The sequence below is a fragment of the Centrocercus urophasianus genome, unplaced genomic scaffold (assembly GCF_019232065.1).
Source record: "Centrocercus urophasianus isolate 14NV4802_14NV808 unplaced genomic scaffold, USGS_Curo_1.0 seq_22, whole genome shotgun sequence".
In the NCBI taxonomy this organism is placed as follows: Eukaryota; Metazoa; Chordata; class Aves; order Galliformes; family Phasianidae; genus Centrocercus; species Centrocercus urophasianus.
This window is the reverse complement of record NW_024884778.1, coordinates 6,396,639-6,419,415: the sequence shown is the minus strand read 5'-3', so window position 1 is coordinate 6,419,415 and position 22,777 is coordinate 6,396,639. Positions and strand designations below refer to the sequence as shown.

The 22,777-nt window shown below is 44.5% G+C and overlaps 1 protein-coding gene across 1 annotated transcript in view; it reads left to right on the top strand.

The window, feature by feature from the left end:
* Window positions 1-209: 209 nt before the first annotated feature.
* SYNPR (synaptoporin) overlaps window positions 210-22,777 on the top strand; it is a 78,475-nt gene continuing 55,907 nt past the window's right edge. Inside the window, exons 1-2 of the mRNA XM_042823731.1 lie at window positions 210-227; window positions 313-378. Coding sequence (XP_042679665.1) covers window positions 210-227; window positions 313-378 — 84 coding nt within the window. The remainder of the gene's footprint in view (window positions 228-312; window positions 379-22,777) is intronic.

The following is a 22,777-nucleotide window of genomic DNA, read 5'->3' as shown; positions in this document are numbered from 1 at the left end:
ACGCATCTCGAAGAACCAACCCCATCCTAAATGAACGGCGATGCTCCCGGAGCGTTCCCACGGCGCGGGGCGGCTCCGCGGGGCGGTGCGGGGGGCGCAGGGCCCCGCCCGGCTGCTCCGCCCGGCGTGCGCGGGGGCAGCGGCGCGCATCCCCGGTTGGAGGCTGGCGGGCGGCTCCGCTCCGCTCGGCTCCGCGGGGCTGCGGCGCCATGGAGGCGGTGGACCAGGTAGGACGCGCAGCTCCGCGGGTCGGGAGTAGGGGTTTGCGCGTTGCCGAGAGCTCCTCTCTGATTTCTTCTCTCTGCCCCGCAGCTCGCCTCCGCGGGGACTTTCCGCGTGGTGAAGGAGCCGCTGGCCTTCCTCAGGGTGTTGGAGTGGGTGAGTGCCGGGTGGGTCGCTGTGGGATTGGGGGCTTTTGATGGGAGAGGGGATGTCACCAAAGTGAGCCTCGCAGAACAGGTGGGAGACGGGCTGAGGATGAGGACCCGTCGTCCTGCGGTGATGGGATGGGATAGGGGGGTTTTGTGGGTGCCCCCCGGGCTTTTGCAGGTTGGGAAAAAAAAATAAAAATCTCATTATGCATTTAGCAAACTTGTCTCTGGGCCGAGCGGGAAAGGAGGCAGATAATTGGTTTGTGGAGCAATGTCACTGTTTGTTGCTCTGATGCTCATTCGTAGTGAAGTCTGCAGGTCAAATGACATTCATCGCCAGTAGGTCTGCGGGAGGAGAGAGCGGCTCTGAACGGAAAGTTCAGAACATGTCATGGAGGATTAATCACATTCCCCTAACGCCGACTGGCTGGGGAATTATGTAAGCTGCATATTTTGGGGGGCACGTCTGCGTGCGGGTGCCATTACCCACATGCTGGCACCCACTTTGCTCACCATAATGAGGAGCTGTTGAGGTGTGCTGGGGGCTGCTGACCCCCAGAGCCCTGCACGTCCAACAGAGCTGGGTGATGGGCACTGGGATGCAGGCTTGGGATGAGGTGGTCCTGCAGTGGGGTGACTTGTGTGCAACGCTCCCAGCATCCCAGCAGCGCTGCTGCTGCTTCCAGGAGAACTGGGGTGCTCAGGGGCTGAGCCCTGAGCTCTCCCTGCTGCTTGCTGTGAAAGCAATTTTGGAGCAGAACAGAGAGTGAAGCTATTTCCATGGCAAATCACTGCTGGGAGCGTGGTGTCTTCACTATGTGCAGCTGTGCTGGTGGTGGCAGGGCAGTGAGCTCCAGGGGGGGCACGGGCTTTGACCTTGCAGGAAACTGTTCCCCACAGAGCATTGGCGTTTTTGGGGAGTATGCGGGAGCTCTCAGGGCTCTTTCCTTGACAATTGCCCAGTTCTGTAACTTTTTCCAACTGCTGAATGTAAACCTGCCTTTATCATGGTTGAAAACCACTTGTAAAAACTCTACTGTTGCTCCATCTGCACATTGCCTGCTTGCGTGTATACAAATATACAGGGGTCTGTAACAGAAACACAGCCCTCAGGCACTGCTGGGGAGATCGATCCTTTGGAAAAGGGCAAAAGATTCTAAAGTATCAGAATTCGATGGTCTGAGAAACAACTTCAAATTTTGAATGTATGTGTAAGTGGAATTAAGCATGCCTTAGTGTAAAGAGTAAGACTTTATTGACTTTGTGGATTACCTGAATTCCAGCTCTCTTCACTCCATCTTGCTTCTCCTATCCTTCTCCTATCGCCATGCTTGCCATCTCTCCACCATCTCTGGTCTCAATAAGTGTCTGTCTCTCCCTCTGACTCCTTTTTTCACTCCAGCTGTCATTTTGAACTCCAAAACAGACCCAAAGCTCTGGCAGATTCTGTGGCAGCTTTCACATTCCCCAGCAGCATTGCAGCCTTCAGTGCACTTGATCAGAACAGTCAAATTTCCCTGCTAATTGCTGGATTTACAGCTGTTTCATTTTGGGTGTTAAATGATGTGTGAGTGGGGTTTTTATGCAGAAAGTGCTGGTGACAGTGGAATTTATTAAAGCTGCTCTCATTACTGCTGATGAGTTTCTCAGAGGTTTACAGTAATCACCTATAGGAAGGTGTGACTGACGTTGTGTGATGACGTGACAGCTGAATCACAACACACATGGAGCTTTAGGATATGGGAAAGCAACTGCAAGTGGTTTTACATCACATTCTTTTGGCTTATTTATCATCTAAAGGGAGGTGTTAATTTCTGCTTTTGGAAAACTTGTGCTTTTCTTTTTTTAAATGCTTGTTTCCCAGAAAGCCAAGTTCTGGACTTCAGAAGCTGTTAGGACATAGGGGTGGGAAGGCTACAGCATGGGTGGCACATTGGGACCAATCCTCAGCTGGTCCAGGGAGGCCAAACCCTAACATGTGCTCCCATCTTGTGATCTGTTTGGGTAGGTCCATGGAGGAGGTAGTTCGGGGGTCTTTATCTTTATTAATAAACCTACCTCTGCATTGTAAACAATGCAAATACTTTCAAGTCTGGAGACAACCGGGGTGGCTGTAGGTGCTCAGGCTGATAACTGCAGTCTGTCAGTGTGCAAGTTCCATGAGCTCACGGAGCTGTGTCTGGAGGCACTGGATTGGGCCTCTTGCAATCTTCTGCTTTGATTATTGCTCAGCGCCGTGAGAGAAGATGCTGAAATAGGACTGATTCTTCTGAATATTCATGGTGTGTTTTCATTTGTATTTCTTGCGTACTTTGCAATCTATTTCCAGGCAAGAAATTGCATTTGGAGGCCATTAACATACAACACTGGCTCAGGCCCAGGAAAGGTTAGGAAAAGAAAAAAGTGGCTTGTAGCAATTGAACACCAGAGCTGTGTTTTCTAGGGGAAGTTCAGAGCTCTACATTGGTTATAAATGGTGTACTCACAGCATAGGGATCACAGTTCTGGGCTTGGAAAATTGCACACAGCTGTGATAGATAGGCTCTGGATGTTCCCAGTTCTGAGTCAACTCTTGCTTTGTGGCATGTGTTGGGGAAAGCTGCTGTGATTGCTCTTCTGCCCCTTCATCCCCCTGCTTGATCTTCACTTGAGACAAGGGGATGCTGCTGATGTTTATTTCTTATAATTGTCTGCTGTGGCTCTGCAGTCCTCTGTGACCAGTTAACAGTGTCACAGCTTTCCCTGAGAAAGGACTCTCCTCAGTGTGCACCTGACAGCAGTGGGTAAGGAAAGATGAAAGAAATATTTGCTTGTCACCCTGGATTAATTTCCATCACATGGATGTCTGGATGTGTTTGGATTGCTTTGATTGGGTCTGTGAAAAGTAAGCAGGAAAAGCAAATTTGTCACTTGTGTTATATTTGTGTCATGGTTGTTGCTTCTCTGGAGCAAATCTACTGAAAAGCAGAACTTTGTGTGTCTACAAAGGAAGCACTTGATGTGCATGCCGCTATGGAGCCAGCCAACCTGCAAAACCTGCAAAAATATTTTGGTAAATGGCATCAGGCTGAGGTTTTAAGAGCCTTTCCCCTCTCTTCCTGTGGCTTACAGAACTGTACTGCTGCTCATCCCTTGTACATAGCAATGTGTGTTCCTGGGAGCCGTCTTAGAGCTGTGGTTTTCAGCTATTGGTGGTGTTGCAGGCTGGAAAACACTTTTGGGGTTTTTCTTGAGGGTGTTGACATTGAGATGCTTAATGAACCTGAATCTATCTGAAGACTTGTTATAATTCATGCTTTGTGCAGAAAAATTACATTCTGGTCTTTGCATGACTGCAGATAGTTGTTGCACGTGATTCTGCTCAGGTTGTACAAAAGGTTTCCAAAGCAGTGCCTGGCATTTGGACAACAAATCCCCATTCATCTCTGATGGAAACTGGACATATGAATTGCCAGGAAGGTTTCAAAACTATGTGCACATGGACCAAACTAACCCTGCTCTGCTTCCTTGCCCTCGTGATGTGATCTTTTGGCTCAGGAGCTGGGAAGAAAAGCCTGGCAAGTGCAAAGCTTGCTTTGTTTGCATGGCCTCTGAAAGGGTTAGCAATCTTTCCGTGCAAAGAGATGTATGCTTGGAAGACAAAGGGAATCTCAGTCTACAAAAACTGATGAGAAGTCTTATTAGGACAAAAGTCCTAATGCTGATTGCTCATCTGGCCATGGCCCTTCTTTGGATTATATTTGCGTGCATGTGAGTGGATGTAAGTAGCTGCGTGCCTCTAATTGTATCCTAGAAAATCTTATAGGTGTCATGAGTTGATGAAAATAATGATAAAAACAGGTTACATGCACGAGGCATTGATTAATATTATGGTCCTGAGATTCTTTTCAAGTTGTTGGATCCACTTCATCACATTTGCTTGTGTTTGCATTTTGCTTAACCAGAAGGTGGCTGTCTACTCTGGCATGGGCATAGAGTGGTCTGTAAGGAGTCCTATAGGTGATAGAGTCGAGTAATCCTGATGGAGTTTAATGTTCATGGATGGCTGGAGGGTTGGGTGTTTGCTCTTCTCTCTCCTTGGATTGAGAGAAAAGCCTTAAAATAATATTTTTCCTGCCTACTGATGTTGCTTGTGCAACCTCAGGACCACGTTCTGTTTTGGATCTGTTCATCTTGATGTGTAGGAAACGCAAATATGTCAAGAAACATATTGTTGATCTTTTGATGTCTTCCTTGTGAAGCAGGTACCTGGCTGTTTTTGAAAACCTCACCCCAGTTACTATCTCAGAAATCTTGTATCTACAGCATCAGGTCAATACAATGTGTGCTACTTCATGAAAAAATGCAAATCCATTTATATGGTATTTTAGTACTACAAAGGTAATTACCATGTAACTAACCTTTGATGGGATGATTTCTTATAGGCAGCTTAGCATAATGCATGCAAAACACTCTGCATTTCAGCACTGTGGAACAAGGGGATGTGAGCACGCAACAGAATGGAGCCCTGTGAGCTGGCTCTGTTGGTCCCTGTGGTTGGACATACAACTTCTGGACACTTAGCAGGGCATCACTCACTGCAGCCTCACTGAAGACAGATGTGAACCCGTATCTCACCACTGGTGGGACTGGGGTGAAGGCAACAGAAGCCCTCAGTGCGTGTGCAGTATTTTACCTTGTGGTTTTAAAGTCTCAGCTTCTGGGAGTCTTGTGATTCTGAAACCTTTGGCTCTGATAAGCCATATGCTACCATATGGTAGTTGAAGAGAGATGGAAGCCCTGAAGACTGAAAACCCAGCAGACAAGCAAAGGAGCAGAAAATCTGTTCTGTGATCCCCTGTTTCCATGCAGACTGCACAGAGCTGGCTGTTCTGCACACTGCTCACATGCATGTTTTTTGTGCATGGTACAAATTCAGGAACAGGCAAAGAAGGAAGGGGGAAAGGCCAGTGATGCCTGACCACATTGCACATAAAGAGCATATTTCATCTGAGGTGTGCTTGCCATCTCTGCTTGGGCTCAAGCTATAATCATGGCAGAATCAATTTTAAAAGGTCACAGCTTGTTGAAGGCTTGATGATTCTTAGGCAGGCCAAGTCCAGGCTGAGTGGGACTGGGTATGCAGGAGTTGCACTCGATTATTGTGGCTGAGAAAGTGTGCTTTGGGAAGTGGGGGTTCTTTGGAGTGAGGAACTCCATAGGCATCTCTGAGTGAACCTGGCCAAATCTCTTTATGGTAAGCCACCTTCCTGATGGCAGACTCAGCTGCTGTTATCTGAGTATGGCTGTTCCAAGCTGTAGGAAGAAAAGATGAGGAGAGAAACTCATTAATGCTAAATTTGATTATATATGCAAACCAGGTTTCTATGAAAGGAAGAACAAAAATGATCTGACTTTCAAACTAGCAAGGAGATGGATGGAGATAGAGGGCTGTGTCATTAGAGTACACAGTTACAGGATCCTTGCCAGTTTTTATGAGGGAGATGTTTCAGTCATCACCCCTGTAAATCAGCATCTGCATAATTGGAGCCCCGGGTGAAAGCCCTGCCTGTTGACATCTCTGGATTCCAGTGTTGCAGTCAGGGAGGAACGTGCTCGTGACAAAGAGCTGCCATCCTTTGGATCTTGCAGTCCCCATGTGAACCTGGGCTCGTGTACCAGCTTCTCCTTGGAACTGTGTGAAAGCAATCAAGTGTTACACTCCAGGAACACAGAGCAGCAAAGAGCCCTTGTCTGTCTGCCCATCCAGCCTGGCACTTGGCCAGAGGGGTTTTAAGGGATGGGTCGATGGTTGGACTAGATGGTATTAAGTGGTCTTTTCCAGCCTTAGTGATTCTATGATTCTCTGATAAAGGCTTTTGCTCTTGGGGGATCCAGCAGGTACTGCAAAGAACTTAGTGGGAAGGAACATGTGGAGGTGCTGCTTTTGAGGTGTTGGATCAAAGTGTCACATGTACTGCAAAAGCACAGTTGCTAAGGTGACAGCTTGCTTTCTTTTTGGCAAAAGGAAAAGAATACTGAATATGGACCAACTGCCAGCTTTTGTACTATTTAATTTGCACAGTTTCATCTTTTGGCCATTGCAGAAACTTCTCGAGTTGGTCTTTGGAAGCAGTGTTTTCCCACTCAGAATATTGCACTTGCTCAGCTGGAAAAGCCAATAGTGCTGCTCATTCTCAGTGAAATGCATAAGCCATGTGAAGTGATGGTGTTTTCAATGAGTATAACTACAGATACAAATCACGGCGTTAAAAGTTTGGCAATGGCATTCAGTCAGAGAAGTATTTTCAAAGAGCCATTTATAAAGACCAAAAATGTTGTGTTGGTTTATTGGCACTCTGTGCTCATGCATGCATTTGCATCCCTGAGTGCACAGAGGGTTGCTGCATGTGCATTTGCAAGTAGCTCAAAGCTAATCTCAGATGCACAGGGGGGTGAGAACTGGTGGTCACACTCAGGGTTGTGGCTGTGATGGGAGGACCAAAATCCAGGCAGCAGACAGCTCAGTTACTGCCAGGTCTGAGTATCTTTATAATATTTCTTGGGGAGGAAGCTCAGCAAAGGATCGGACAAATGTGGACCCTTGAGTTGAGGGGCTCTCTGTAGGAGCAGCCTTGTGCAGCATGGCTCACTGCTGTGTCCCAGCAGTGGAGAGGAAAGCAGAAAGGTCTTACAATTGGGATTGGGGTCATTTCTTCACCAAGAGGTCCCAGTGGGCATGCCATTCACCCATGAGTACTGGAAGGCAGCACACAGCCTCCCACGTCTCTGTGCTAAGGAACAGGTGAAAAACTGTAGAGCTGTAAGGTTTCACCAGCACTTTATAAATAATCAGATGATAACAGCCTTACTTTGTGCCAGCGGAGGTGCAGGTTGGATATTAGGAAAAATGTCTTCTCAGAAAGAGTGGTGAGGCACTGGCATAGGCTGCCCAGGCAGAGGATGGAATCACTGATCCCGGAGGTGTTGAAGAACCATGGAGATGTGGCACTGAAGGTAAAATAAATGTATCTGACTGTCCTGCAAAACTCCTGCCCAGTCAACCCGATCCTTCTTCCTTGAGAAATACCAGAGCTATTGCAAACAGCCTGAGTGAATGTTTGTGGGAAGTAAATAGGCAGCTGTGTGCTTCTGCCACCTCAGCTGGTGGCTCCGGGTAACTGCTCTTCACAGTTCCCTGAATTTCCAGCACAAGTCTGTGCTGGCTGTCCTCAGCTGGTGTATGTGCTCTGCCCTCTGGTGTTATTCCTCAGGTGATGCGAATCCAATCCAAAGTATCTGGTTTGAAATGCCAATCCTCGGCTCCAGCCCTCTGACATTTGCACGTTAGGTGCTCATATTGGCATCCCATATTGTAGAATCAGGGAATTGGAGAAACATTAAGGTTGGAAAGGACCTGCACAATCATTAAGTCCAACTGTTGCCCCCTCACCACTGTGTCCACTAACCATGTCCTAAGTGCCTTCTTCCTGATGCTGAATGAAACGTCTCCCTGGCCCATCTCGATGGAGTTGGGTTGGATACTGAAAGTGGTTCTTCAAAACCTCTTCAGTGCCAAATGCTGCAGCCATAAGCCTGCAGAGCTTTATGGATCGCCATCTCTCAAGGCAGCCTGCATGCTGGAGCAGAATTGGGTCCCACTTTGCAAGAACATGCCTGCCAGAAGAATTAAACAATGGATGCTTTCCTAGTTAATTTTAACATTTTAATTAAATTCTTTACTGCTGCGTGCCTTTGATCTCAGCGAGCTGATATATGTAGTGTCTTTTGTTGCATCCTAGCTGCATTTTATTCCAAACTTACACGTATCTGCTGGGATGTATTTGAGTATGAATAGAAGTACAAAATCACATGCTGTTAGGTGAAGAGTGCATCACAACTCACTTTGGCTGCCAAAGGCATACAGACCATGAGATTTTGTGGGCAGTGTTGGTGGTAGATGGATGGTTGAACCAGATGATCTTAGAGGTCTTTTCCAACCTTAATAATTGAGGACTATTTTAGTGATGTCTCAGTAGAGCTTCTTTTTGAATGTAGTCTCTCTCTCTTGGTAGTGCAAGAAGGGGGTAGAAACATACAATGATTGAATGGCCAAGGTATTAAAGTCAGCTTCCTTCTGTTTTATAGCCTGGGGGCAGTGACTGAGGAGCTGTGAAGTGTTTGGGCTGTACCCAGGTGTCAGGCAAGCAGTCATCATTGCATCAAAGTTGTTTGTAGAGCTGGTTGGAGAACACAGTTTCACTTCAGGGGTGAAAAATCACTTTTCATGTAAGTTTCCATTGGAAATTCCATCTTTCTAGTGAGATTGTGAGAGAAGAAATATTTTTGCCACAGTCTTTCAACTCAAAGCTCAGTTGGAGGTTCACACTGGATATCAGGAAAAGGTTCATTGCTGAGGTGGTGTTTGGGCACTGGAACAGGCTTCTCTGGGAAGTGGTCAGGCACTGAACTTGCCAGAGTTCAAGAAGACAATGCTTTCAGACACATGGTCTGATTGTTGGATGCTTCTTTGTGGAGCCAGGAATTGGATTTGATGATCCTTATATGGGTGGTGACCAGGTCCTTGTTCCCCTCCTGCATCATGTTGTTATGCCCCAGACTTGCTTCTGGAGGAGCAAGAGCCACCTGCACCCTTGGCATTGGGACTTGCAGAGGAGGGTTAATGTTTTTTGAGCAGAGACGATAAATTTTTGGAAAAAAGTGAGCAAGTTAAAAATGTAGAAAATCCTTTTGGTAGAAAACCTTCAGCTGTCAAACACTGATTTTTAGACAGCATGCATATTGGCACTGTAGTTTATGCTTATACTTTGTGCAAGTGGCAGGATGCTCTGTGCAATCAGAACCCATCCCAGTACCAGATCCGTGCTGTCCCAGATTCTGGGGCCTTGGCAAGCAGCTGAGGCTGTGTCTCAGTGGCTGACATACATGAGGACTCAGGGTGGATGCAGCAGAAGGTTGCCTGCTGCCACCAAGCATGATGCTGCAGTGCACTGTAAATGAGCTCTTGCCTGTACTGCTCCCTGCATCTGGACCAGAGTGTTTTTTTTTTTTAGCGAGGGAACCAAGTGCTGGGATGGCTTGCTTTTTGTTTTTTTTTTCTTCCCCCTTTCTTTCTTTTTCCCGTTTTCCTGATTTATTATTTTTTTTTCCATCCCTTCCATCATGATTTTCACAGTAGACTGATAGCAACAGGAGAGCAAGGACAGGCTTGGGGCAGAACTGCGCCAGCACAGCTTGTGCTGCTCAGCAGTGAAATAGAGAAGCTCTTTCTGCCACAGCATCCAAATGTTTCATTCTTCTTTTTTTTTTTTTAAAAAAAAAAAAGAGAAAAAAGAAAAAACCCAACAAAAACAACCCAACAACCGCTTTTCCATCTTTTTGTTTCTGTGCTCATTACCACTGGCCACCCGTGGATGTTGTATGGGTTGTTAATGCAGCTGAAGAAGCTCTGACAAAGCGCACAAATATTGTTTCTGCAGCTTAGCACCTAAAAAGTAGTGACTCAGCAATGATCTCATGGGACGAACAGTTCCCAGCTCTTCCTGGCTTGCAGTGAGATCCACACATCCCTGGGCTGCTGGAGGCAGGGCGCTGCGTACCCCACATCTGCATCCCTCCTGCTCAGAGGCTGCTGGGTGTGAGGAGAAGAGGGCTCTCTTCAAAGAGATTTTCTGGGGGATTTTTACGCTCCATCCCGTGATGCGCTTTGGGATGCATTCAGCTTTCTCTTCTGAATAGGGCTCCAGATGATGGAAATAAATTATCATAAATTAGAATAGATTGCACTCTTCAGCATCTCTACATCTGTCATTATGTTTCTTTAACAGCTCAGTTTAACATTTATACACACTCTGACAGCAGCTACTGGTGTGTATGCTATAAATATTGGCTTGCAGAAGACATTAATGGAGTTTAGGTAAACGTTTGATGACGCTGAGATTCTGTTCCATATGGTGGCATGCAGCAAAATCGAATTCAATGTGCCATGTATAGCACTCTTGTGTTTATATGCACCGTCCTCCTGGCTTTTTGTCAGTGTTCTGCACTACCAAGAAGTGCAGGTGCTTTCAAAGAGGAAAGTGGGTTTCTTGCAGTTGATTCTGCTGTTTATCACCTGTGCTATTTGTGATAATTGAAGCCAACTTGTGGTCTGTGTCATAGAGTCATTAAGATTGGAGAAGACATCCATGATTGTCCATCCATCATGGCCATGCCCACCATGTCCATTCTATGGATGGGAAGGGGCCAGGGAAAAGAGGTGTCTCAGAGAAGCAGCAGGCTGGAATTGGGCAAAGAGCTGTGGGATTGCTTTGCATTCAATGTGGGGAAGAAAACCTGTGGGATTTCCTGGCCAAGACAGTGTTTCATTAGTATTGCAGTGGGTCCCAAAGGCAGAGCACAGTCTTTGAGTGTTGGTTGGTCATGATCGCTGAATGTGGAATTTGTGAATGTCAACAAAACTGTCACCAAAACCACACTTGGCAGGAGGGTCTGCCGTATGTTCTACTGACTCACAGGAGGACAAATAGCTCAGACATCATAGCAAGAGGTAGGAAAAGCTATATTCTTCTCCCTCTGGTGTGCCTTGCCATCGTCCAATAGAATTAGGATGTCTCCTGCAATTCTCTTTTTTCTTCTTTTTGTAAAACTTTTTTTTTTTTTGCTAATTGCAACACCTTGATTAGTGCAGCTTGATGATGTGGCTGTCTCCTATATAGCATTTCTCTGATGTATCCTAGTTTTGAATTAGCGTTAAGGTATGCTGTCTTTTTTTGGCTCTGTGCTGCAGAGGGGGCAGCTGCAGAGGGGGCAGCTGCAGTACAGGAGCTGGACAGCCCAGATGTGGGGCCCAGGAGAACATCTGGCTCAGGCTGGCCCCTGGGCATGGCCACTTCGTTTTCCCCTGTGTAATGCAATGTAAGTAATGAAGCAACCTCAGTGTACAAAGCAGGGGAATCTGAAGAATGCTCTTCACACCATAAATTGCTGAAGGTCTTTATGATGCCAGTGAATTAAAAATCCGAGTAGGAAAAAAAACCCCACAGTGCTGTAAGTTCAAGTCACTTCTTTCAGAAGCTGCGAGTGGGGAAGGGAAGAGATCTGAATGGAAATGTATTTAAATTCTTTCTGTGGCAGAGTGCTGGGTTATTGCACAGGAAACAGTGTGTTCCCTGGCACGTAGAGAACTGGAGACGTTTTTGTACAGACCAAATGGGTTTCCTTTGGTGGCATTGCCCCTTGTGATTGGGATTGTTACGGAAATTTTCAGACCCTTGCAGGTTGCTTCTTTTAGAAGACGTTGCTTCAGGTGTTTCAGTGATGCACCTGTGTTTATTTGCATAGAGATGCTGCTCCCTCCATGCTGGCTGGGCACCAAGCCCTCTTTCTTACCTTCTCTCAGGTTTCCAGGTTTTAGCATTGTTCTGCCTGGTTGCCCTGTCCTCCTGCCTCAGCTTTCCTGCTCTTGCTGCCTCCTGCAGAAAGAAATGTGTTTACAAAACTCTTCCCTGGCAAGGCAGCCTTGCCTGTGATTTTCCTCTGGGCAGCTAATTGTGTATGAGCTTGGGGCTTGCATTTACGTCTCTTGAATGATACCATAAAGAAGTAAGTAGTATTTAAAGAAAGGCAGTGTTTATGTTTGCTTGCTCTTAAAGACATTTTAACCCAGGCAACATGATTTCATGGTGAGCCTTGCTCCATTGAACCTTCTCCAAGCTGCAGGAGAAGATGAAGTCTGGGGGCAGTTTTAAAATGCTGAAATCTCCTTTTCTTTCTATTTCTTGTGTTTCTTTTCTGTTTTTTTTTTTTAGCTCTCTGAGGTGTGTAATTTCAAACCTGGAGGCTCTGGTGCAGCCCTTACCATGTAGCTACAGCAGGTTTATGTGATACCCTCATACAAAGGGTGGATTTGAGGAGGGGTGTTCTGCAGTTGGAAGTTCATGGAAATGAGACACGTGCATCTAGAGAATATCTCCTTCTGGGGGTTATTTAATTAACTGCAAAGTTTTGTTTTGCTCCGAACAAAGCTGTAAAGATACTCTTGGGTAGAAGGGAGGGAAAGGTGAGGCAGGGGCACAGGCTGCCCAGAGAAGTTGTGGATTCCCCATCCCTGGAAGTGTTCAAGGCCAGGTTAAATGGGGCCCTGGGCAACTTGATCTGGTATCTGATTTAGTGGTTGGGGGTTGGAGGTAGATGATTTTTGAGGTCCAATCCAAGCCATTTTATGATTCTATGAAAGGAGCCTTTGTTCTGGGTGGATTATTTGTTTTCAAATATACACGATGTTCTCATAGAAAATGAGTCTATGTGCTGCTTTAATTAATCTGTCAAGTTTTGTCTTTCACATATGACTGATGTTCACAAATCCTCAAACTATTTCTTTTAGGCTTTCTGTCCCCATAGTATAATGGAGATGACCCATTCCCATCTCCAGCTGCCCTCCATATCTGGCCATAAGCCCCTTTAGGGTAGGATGGGAGAAACTTTTTGCACTCAATCAGTGCTGGATCTCAAAGTTTAAAAATATCACAAGTGAAAAACATGAATGTGAGTCATACAGAAAACACCATTTCCAAAGAAGTATAAATATCAGAGAAACACATTCTTCAGATGTTTCCTCCTCCAAACAGGTATTCACATCCAAGATTTCTGTTTTAAGTGTTCAAAGACATTGGCTCCCTGCTGTCAGAGTGACCATTAGGTACAAGAGATGCCTATCAAGTATTGATAGCTAACATCTTCCTGGAGCTAAAATAGTCACAAAGGGCTGGGTGAGCTTTGAATGAAAGGGAGAAAGTAGGGGAGGCTGCAACTTCCCTTCTTGTGGCAGGATACTCTAGTGATCTCCATAAACACCTCTTCTGCAAAGGTTGGTCCCCACTTTGGACCTGAATGCTCAACTGCATCTCACACATTGAGTACTGCCCTCCGGGGCAGCACATCTGCATAGTTTAGGGGAGCAAGTGTCCCACTTGCCTCTCAGCACCTGGGAAATGAGGGTTTTGTACCAGCCAGGCTTGCTCTGATGCCAGCATGTGTTAAAGTGCATGTGCGTTTCCATGTGTTTTTACAGGATTAATATTTTTAAGGCTTTTTGGTAGAAAATTGCTGAAAATTATTTAAATCTGAGACGTGCCGCAGAGATCAGAGAACTCTTATAAACTCTTGAATTAGTAATGTTGAATTAGACATGAGAAAATCCTTTTCGGCTTAAATGGTGAATAGGCTTTTCTCAGAACTTTTTACGAGTTTAATATCTTCATTCATCCTTCTAATAAGTGTTACAGCTTTGGTTTTCCCTGTGTGTACATGCTCAGTGGATGCAGTTCAGCCAAACTGTACATTTCTAGGGCTATCGGGGAGCCCTGGAAACTCGTACCTTTTGTAGGGTCCCTCTCCATAGCAAGCTGCTGTAATAACCTGGGAAAGCAATGCTCACCTTGGTTGCACCAGCTGGATCCCATTTGTGTTGCCTTTCAGAGTCTAATCGGCAGCACATGGAGCAGAGCCCAAGGCAGTGCTTTGCTGCCTGAGGTTGGTGCCTGATGAACTGAAGGGATAAATACAGCAAGAATCTGCCTTTCCCTGTTCCCTTTGAGAGTGCACATAAGTGTTAGGTGAGCCATGTTTGAAGAGACATCATGAAGTGAGCTTTCAAATATTTCCTTGAAGTTCTGTTAATTATTTCGCTGCAACGGTAAGGAACAAAGCAGAAGAATCAATATGCCTAATTAATACATCTAAATGCAAGAGAAATTAGCCAGCAAACTCTCCCTTCTCTGGGGAGGATTAATCTTCCTATGCTCTATTTCAAATGTCTTCCAGAAAAATGAAAGGCTTATCACCTAGGAAACATGCGGTCCTAATCGCCCAGGTCTGGCACTTGGGTTTACAGCTGGTGAGGGGACTCATACTGAGCTGGTCTTCTGAAGTGCAAAATTAGATTGTTTTCTTGTGTTTAACTGTTGTAGTAAGAGTTCTGAAGCTGAGTGATTTGAATGACAGATGCTAGCAGTGTGTGCATCGTATTTAATCTGGAGATGTCCCCTGGCTCTGGGTGCAGTGATGGGCCCACTTGTCACCCACATGAAGGGCTGGGTTGGTTCTGGACCTGGCCCTGCTGATTAGCTGAGCTTTTCAGCACCAAAGTGCTGTATTGATGGGTCTGCGCTGCTTACGGAGCTGCCTTGTTTACCTCTGCACAGTGCAATAAGTGCTTTTCTGACAGCTGTATGAGACTCTGAGAAGATACGGTTTTGCTGTGACCTGCTGGGAAGTGTCCAGGAGATGCTTGCAGGTGCTCTTGGTGGGATCTTGGTTCTTCGTCCTTGAAATGGTCACTGAAATGAAATGACAAAAGTTTTTTCTGCTTACCAGGTTCAGTATTGCAGTGTGTTCTGGTTCCAACTCCTTACAGTTGGTGCGTACCAAGCCAGTAATACTTGTGATATTTCTGTTTGGTTGATTACAATAATTTTAAGCTCTTACACAGATGTAAGATGATTTCAAATGGAGTATTTAAGTGAATAAATTCATCTTGATGTAAAATACATCTACCCTCTGTCAGCCAGTTGGGTCTGGTTTTCTTTTGACTCTTGTCATTCATTGTCTTGTTCTGGTGGTAATCCTAGGCTGGAAGTACTAAGATGTTTTCCCTAGAATATGACCATATACATGCAGATCATGTCTGGGAAGACAAAGGTTGGGTTTATTCCTTATCTGAAAGCCCACCTCACTTGAAAGAAGGTTCAGCAGCTAAAATATGAAATCTGAATAAATAAAAAATAATTTCAGAAGGACAATTTCTTTTCATAACACTGAGGAAATCAGCCTTACAGTTCACAAACTGAGATGACAGCTGGCTGTAGGAAAATACTTCAGTCCATCAATTAATTTACATTTTAGTATTGCATTACTCATGACAGTTTATTAATTAGTTACTCTTTTGCACTCTTCCTTAAAAGGAAAAGATTTCAACTCATTATGTATCTCTCTGCACCTTTCTCCCTTCCCAAATTGCTCTTTGAGTTGGTGGCAGTTTCCATCTTTCCTGGCTGTTGAGTGGATCAGCTGGGTGATCCTGACTGGAGGGCATGGGATGGGCCACTGATGACCACCTGATCATGTGGTCGTGGAAGCCCTCCGAGATAAGACCTGTGTTATCAAAATAAATTGGGATTTTCTGCCAATTAATGGTTGTTGAGGCTTGCGCTAATGCTAGATCCTGCAGGATGATGCACGATGGAAGCCAATTAGCCTTCGCTGTGATAAGCTAGGCTTTGATTAAGCTTTCCAGGCTTTCTCATTGCAAGAAACACGTATTACTTATTGAACATGCAAATGCATCTGCAGTGTGTAATTACAAAATTTTCTAAAGGAGCGACCTATTTTAAATAGGGCTTTCGTTTCATGCTTGTTCCTCAGTTGCACTTACCCACTCGTTCACACAGACTAATTCAGCAGACATAATTGACTGGTTTTAGGAGTTAAAATATCCTGTTGTTAAGTGTTTTCTGCTTCAAATACCAAATATAATGAAGACCATTGTGGTGGGTATGTAAGCTATCTGCAGCTGCTCGGAACACCTTACTCTGTGCAAGGAGCCTTTGGGGAGCAGTGGGCTGGCAGTGCTGCCTTCCATTGACAGCATTGCCTATATTGGTTTGAGCCAATATAGGAGTGATCCTGCCCTGACAATGTTGAGAACAAATGCTTTTTCTGTAGCTATGGATAGGGATAGCTTTTATCCAGCTGAACGTGTGTCATGTTCCACTTGATGGGGATTAATTTATCGATCCAATTAGCCCCCAACCTGTTTAGAGGGTGATCACAGATGAAACAATGGAGTTAAAATTACTTTTGGCAATGTATCATGCCTATAAACTTTGACACTTGGGATCTGGATTTTATGGTGTGCCTTCTGTCAGTGATAATGGATTGCGAAGAGGAGGTGAACATATTTTCACACTCATAAGGAATACATGTTTCTGTTTTACTTTCTTATATATGGCGTTGTTATCTCTGTGACAGGATCGTTTTCGTACCTGGTCATACAAATTATGATACCTTTTGTCAGGTCACCTTAGAGATTATACAAGCTTGTGTGTCTACATCTATGTTCATATGTTGCAGCTTTAGAAAAATGTTTAGCAAATGGAATTTTTTCTTCCAGATCTAATTAATTGTTATGGTTTTCATCTGTAACATGAGCATTCCTATAGGCAGGTGCGTATGCTTCCCATTCGTGGTGCCTTTAGTTTGCTGCCTGTCTAACCTGTGAAATTCCTACACAGTTATATACTGTGGCATGCTGGCATGACCTAAGTTTGGCCTGCCTGGCATCTTCTGAAGCAAGTAATGACCTTGTTCCTGCTTTTTTATTGCTGAGGGAACCAACGGCTGGTGGGTTCAAGAAGAGTGTGGTGGGAAGGCGGCAGCGCATCTTTCGCTTGTGGGGCTTTGCTCTCTCAGCCCATCAGTTCTTCCTGCTCGTCTCCTGGGTGCTCCCAGGGTTCCTGCTAGTGGTCACAGAGCAGGCTTCTCTTCTTGCTCTGAAGTCACATGTCTATCCTTCTCCAAATTAGCAGTTTCCAGGTGTCCCGCAGGACACTTGGCCTAAAATAGTCTGAACGCTTCTCCTGTTTTATTTGGCTTGCCAGCTTTCACGCATGTACACAGGATCCAGTGAGGCATCAATCTGAACATTACTGTCCTTCATTTAAACAAAATTCCATCTGTGGTAGAAATTCTTGCAAGTGAAGGTTCCAGGATTGATATTTGATTGTTAATTGTCTGAGTTGTGATTTGAATTCTGCAGCATTTGGCTTTAGGTTTTTTTTTTTTGTTTGTTTTTGTTATTTTAATCTTATAAATTGTTTTTTTTTGTTTTGTTTTTTTTTTCATTCTATCAATAGTAACTGCAAACTTGAGCATATGCTGCAAAAAGCACAGAGGCAAAGCATTCAGATACAGAGAGAACACAAGTGCCTTTTTAATCTGAGAAAATTAGCAGAAGGGATTCAACTTCCAGCAAACTGTGGCTTCCGATCCGCAAGCTAAAATCTGCATATTAGTCACCAGTTATTTTTCCAGATTTCCAGTTCATTCTGTTTTCTTATTTAAGGATGCTGCAATTCTCTTTCAGCCCTTTCAGACTCTGTTTCATAACTAGTTTACTTGGAGCAGGGGGAGGGAGGAGGAAACCAGCATCGTCACCACCACCGTTGTTACAGCTCACATCTGGCAGGTCGTGGTTTGTATCTGCCTCTGACCAACAAAGATGCCAAACTGCTTTTTAGTCAGGAGGAAGTCTAAGGAAGAACGCATTCTTCTTTTGAGACCAAATTCTGTAGAAGTGAGATTTTGCCTCAAGGGGAGATGTTGTTTTATGGTACACACACATCAAACAACCAAGATGAAGTTATTAAATCCAAACCCCCCATCATGTGCTTTTTTTTTGTGCTTAGCACCATCCTAAATTTACATGAAGAAGTTCTTTGCTTCCATAACAAAGAGGGAAGGGAGGCTGGGAGCAGAAGACAGCTTCAGCATGGGGCATTTTGATGTATGCAGTGCCTATTTCCAGATTGACTTAGCTGGTGAGCAGAAAACTGTCCCACTGTATTATCTATTTTTTCCACCCAAAGGATCATCCATACTTGTGTTACCCAGTGCCCATTTCTCTTCCTTATGCTGCTCTCCTTTGTCCCATTTTTCCCTGCTGTGGACCTGATCAAGGCCTGGAGATGTATGTGCGTAGGTCCGTCACTCATGGGGAAGACTTCTCTGGTTAGAACAAGACTCCCTAACAAGCATGAACCAGGGCTCATATTTTGTTCTTCAACCTGTTACAGAGAAACTTAGAGATTTTCCACACCTGGCTGATGCAGGAGCGGAAGAGAGTCTGTGCTTTTAGGTTAACCACTGAAAACCCTTTTTTATCCCTATGAAATATGATAGGGCCATTAAAGCAGAACGTTTGCTGTAATTTTATATGTGTACAAATAAAGACCATAAAGTGAAACAAGCCTTATCAATTTGATGGTACTCATTATCCCAGAGCAATATTTTTTACAGAGTCCTTCTACCCCAGTGCTAGATCATTTGTATTTTCTCTTTAAATTTGCTTGAACGTATTCTGTATTTTTGAGGAATGTTTTCTCTTCCCTTCCCCCTGCATAAAACACTGTCTGTTGTCTTGATATTTTTCTTGCTTGTGGCAAATGCTTAGAAGTGAAATGCTGACCTCGTGGTGGATGAGGATAAATGTGTGATTGCGTTGCCTTTGATTACATAGTTCTATATTGAAAATGCATTCTGCTTATTTTCTGTCAGGGCCAAGTGATACCCTCATTCAAAAATTTTCCTCCTCAATGCCATGCCATTAATAAAAACTAATTTATAATACTTAGAACATTGTCTGCTTTGTGTTTATTCTTTTTTTTTTTTTTTCAGCATGACCTTCATATTGGATTTATCTGTTATTAGGCTGGGCAAGTAACAGCATTCCATGGTGTTGTATTGCTGTATGTGCAGTGTTTGGCTGTAAATTGACAGTTGCTGTGATTCATTTATGTGAAGGCAGTGAATGATTTCCTTATTCCAAGACACCACTCTTCTAAAAAGATCTTAACAAGTAGGAGCTGACCTAAACTCAGCTAATGTGCCAGTGGATGCACCTGCAAAAAGTCGTGTTGATGAGGTGGTACTCAGTGGCATCACCATAGATTGCTGTGACCATCGTCCTGATTTTGCAGCAAAACACACACAAAAAAAGTGATTTTGTGTGGATAAATGTTGACATTTCTTGACATTGATGAGACAATGATAGACTGTACATGTGTGTCACCTGAACAGGATAATTAAGTTCTGGAGCAGGCATAGCTGTGATACTGCTGTGCTGATGCATCTCTGGGAAATAGTTGGGTGCTATAGAAGTTGGACCCTGTTCAAAAATAAGCTCAGAATTGTTTCTGTCAGTAAGGATGACGTGTTTCCATCTGCACACTGATTGTTACCATTGCGGCAGAGGCTGTGATTGCAGTCTGTGTTCCTTCAGGAACATGTTTAGTGGAGAAATATCCTCTGAAGATTTATCTATCAGAAATATTTTCCTCTTGTTTCACTGTTGTTTTTTATTTTTATTTTTTTAAGTGAAAGCTTGTAAAACATGGGCAAAATGCAGAGCTGAAAGGAAGAGAAGCCAGGAATACTAAAGAAAGAGAGAGAGCTTGCTTGAAAGTGTTGGCCAAGCAGCTGTTTGTGCCTCCTATTTAGCATGAATGGAAGACGTAGCCCTGATTAAAAATGGTAGGTAGCAGCTGCACAGCCTGGGCTAAGGATTACCAGATGGTTAACTGTGATTGACTTGTCTCCATGGAGCTCAGTGGGGAGGGAGGAATGGAATATCTGAAATGTGATGAACATGCTAGGTACACAATTTTTTTTTTAATTTTTTTTTTATAATGAATGTGCCAGATTTGTTTACATGCTTCTTGAATAAAATATGGCTGCTAGTTTGACTCAAGACAGACATCTTTAGTACATGCTATGTTGCAAAACCTTGCTTTTTTGATTGTAGGTGTGATTTTCCCCCCCCCTCCTTCCCCCCCCCCCCCCCGGTGCTGTGATACAGCATAAAATAATTGGTTGACAGAATGTTGATTCTGCAGCACGGGGAGGATTTGCACAGATGGGAGTCAAAATATGTCTCCTTGCCTTATGCTAATGCCACCACAAAGGTTAGAGAGAAGTTCAGAGCTGAATGTGGAATCCTTGTGCTTGAGCTCTTGCAAAGTGTTTGAAGTCGGTACCTGAAGAAAGAAGATCTGAGTCCGAATGCTCTGACTCTCTGTTTTCTCTGCTCTCTCTGTTTTCAGGAGGGCAGCGTATGCACTGCACAGTGATAGTAATTCAGCTGCTTTTCCTTGATGTGCGCCCATTATGGTCAAAGTGGAATATTTTCAAGCCTGGGGAGGGCTGGTGCTCAGCAGAAAGGCAGGAAAACACAGCTCTAAAAATACTGTGGCGAAGGGATGACACATCCGCACGACTCCAAACAGCATCTTCTAATGGGGCTTGGCCAAATTTCTTCCAACTGCCAAACAATTGGCACTTGTGTGAGCAATATGTTCCACAGAGGCTGAAGCCATATGCACGGTGATGTATTCATCCCACAACCCATTCGTTGGGATAGGGGGAAAAGCAAGCAGTGGTCAGGGCGATGGCAGCACACCTCTCCCAGCTCTCCAGGGCAATCCTAGCATCCTGTGACTCAGTTTCTCATCCTGTGAGCTCCTTGACAGCTCTCACAGTGGGGTCTTGGAGGGGTCCTGAAGCCCTGGTGTCCCTGCTGCCTTGAGGGCTTGCTCAGTCAGAGCATCCCTCATGCTTCCGACCTTCTGCTCCGAGTGGCTGCTGGGACTTGGCTGGCAGGCAGGAGCTGCAGCTACTCCAAAATAGAAACTGGTCGTGTTGGGAGTAATACCTTGGCATGTTTATAGAGGGGGAAAAAAAATAGTAATAACAGCAAATAGTTTAGAAATGCAGAGCTAAATGCTGTGTTTGAGGGAATGTATTACCTCGGGCTGAGGGGAGTGGGAGGCTTGGGTTGTGTGTTTCTCTATTGTGAATGTTTCTACTTTGCCTGCATTAATTTTTAAATCGAATTACAAATATGTCAAAAAGATGGAGCTGACACTTATGCCAACTCTTTCCCTTGGGTTTGAGTATGAATGAAATTGTGATGCGGATTTGTCTTTGTAAATGCTTTGTTACCTAGAAAACATTGCTTTTGAGCTTGTGACTGCTGGCGTGTGCAGTGGTCTCACCTGAATGTCATCAGTGTATGTAAACACAAATAAAATAATGGTTAAAGCTTTCAATATTGAGAGTCAGATGATTTATTTCATCTTTGCTGTGTTTTTTGTGCGCTTTGGCAATAGCATAGCCTACCTTCTCTCCTCTGTTAAACTTCAAACCAAACCCAGACCTCATCTGATTTATCAAAACAAGCAACAGTCTCTTGAAAGCAGTGGCAGAAACCCATCCTGTCCTCACATCACACCCGTAAGTACCAGAGGGAGGAGGTGGTAGCAGTCGGGGCCCTCCCTTAATGTGGGATGAAATGTTTGGCTGCAGTTTCCATGGTACTGTTCTGAGCATCCATGGCTGCAGCAGGACTCCTGCGTGTGTCCCATGCAGAAGAAGAAACTCAGGGTGACAACATGACTGTGTGGGCTGTGCTGAGCCTGAAACCCATCGCGTTGGTGGTGCCCCATGAGTAGGTTTTGTCTCCTCCCATGTTTTGCAGCCTATGGATGCCAGCTGGGATGGGTGCCCATGCCCAGCTCCCTGCATTGCTGCCCTCTTATGGGCCTTGTTTCCTCTTCAGTGCTGCTTGGCAAAGCTGCAAGTGAAGCAGCCTTCACATCTTACCAAAGAAAAGGCAAAGCTGCCAAAATGTTGTCTGTTTCAAGTCAGGAAGAAATGTTGAAATTTTGAAAGTGTGTTTGCCTTGAAAATGATACCAACACCTCCAGCCTCAGATCTGGTCAATTGATGGGTTTTGATTTTGATCCATTATACTTTCTTTTTTACATGTGTTAAGGTTTTGTAACACAATATTTTTCCACTGAAACTGTTCATTTTGAAAGCTTCAGAAGGAGAATTTTGACAATGTCAAAAATTTCAGTACAGAACATGTCATCCTGCCTGTCAACAACTATTTGTGACAAATCAAAGTTTTAAAGGGGAAAGTGTTCTTTGGGAAATTTGTCTCCAGTTGCATCGTTCAGTGCATTATTTGAACTAAAAAATGGTAAGTTTAGACCCATACTGTGTTGTGTGAATTGAGAGCAACTCCTGTTGAGGCTCATAGGAGCACTCAAGCTGCCTTGGAAGGTAAGTGTGTATGATCGTGCTTCTTGTGTTGTTTACTGCTATTGTAAGTACTGACAAATGTGAGAGGAAGGATTTATATCATATTGCTTTTGCACAGCATTGTCTTCTACTGGTGCAAGGATGCTATTCAGCATGTTCATCATAAAGCATCCCCATCTGATTAAGCTGCATGTCAATAAGTGCTTGATGGCAACCAAAAAATATCTGACTGCCTTTGGAAGCAAAACAGATGCAAGTGATTTTTCCTTCTGGTGTTTTGTGCTGAACTCCAGGCTTTGGAAAACACAGCATCATCCAACCCCATCTACATTCTGTGTTAACCCCACCTACGTTCTGTTCTGCCATTTTACTCTCAGCACAAACCCATGGTCTCCATGTCATTCCATCACAGTGACATTTTCCTGGCGATATTTCTGGGCAGATCTTTTGTCCCCAGCAGCATAAACACTGCAGACCAGGATTTCTGTGTTGTAGCTCAAGGCCTGGAGCTCTGCATTGAGAACAGA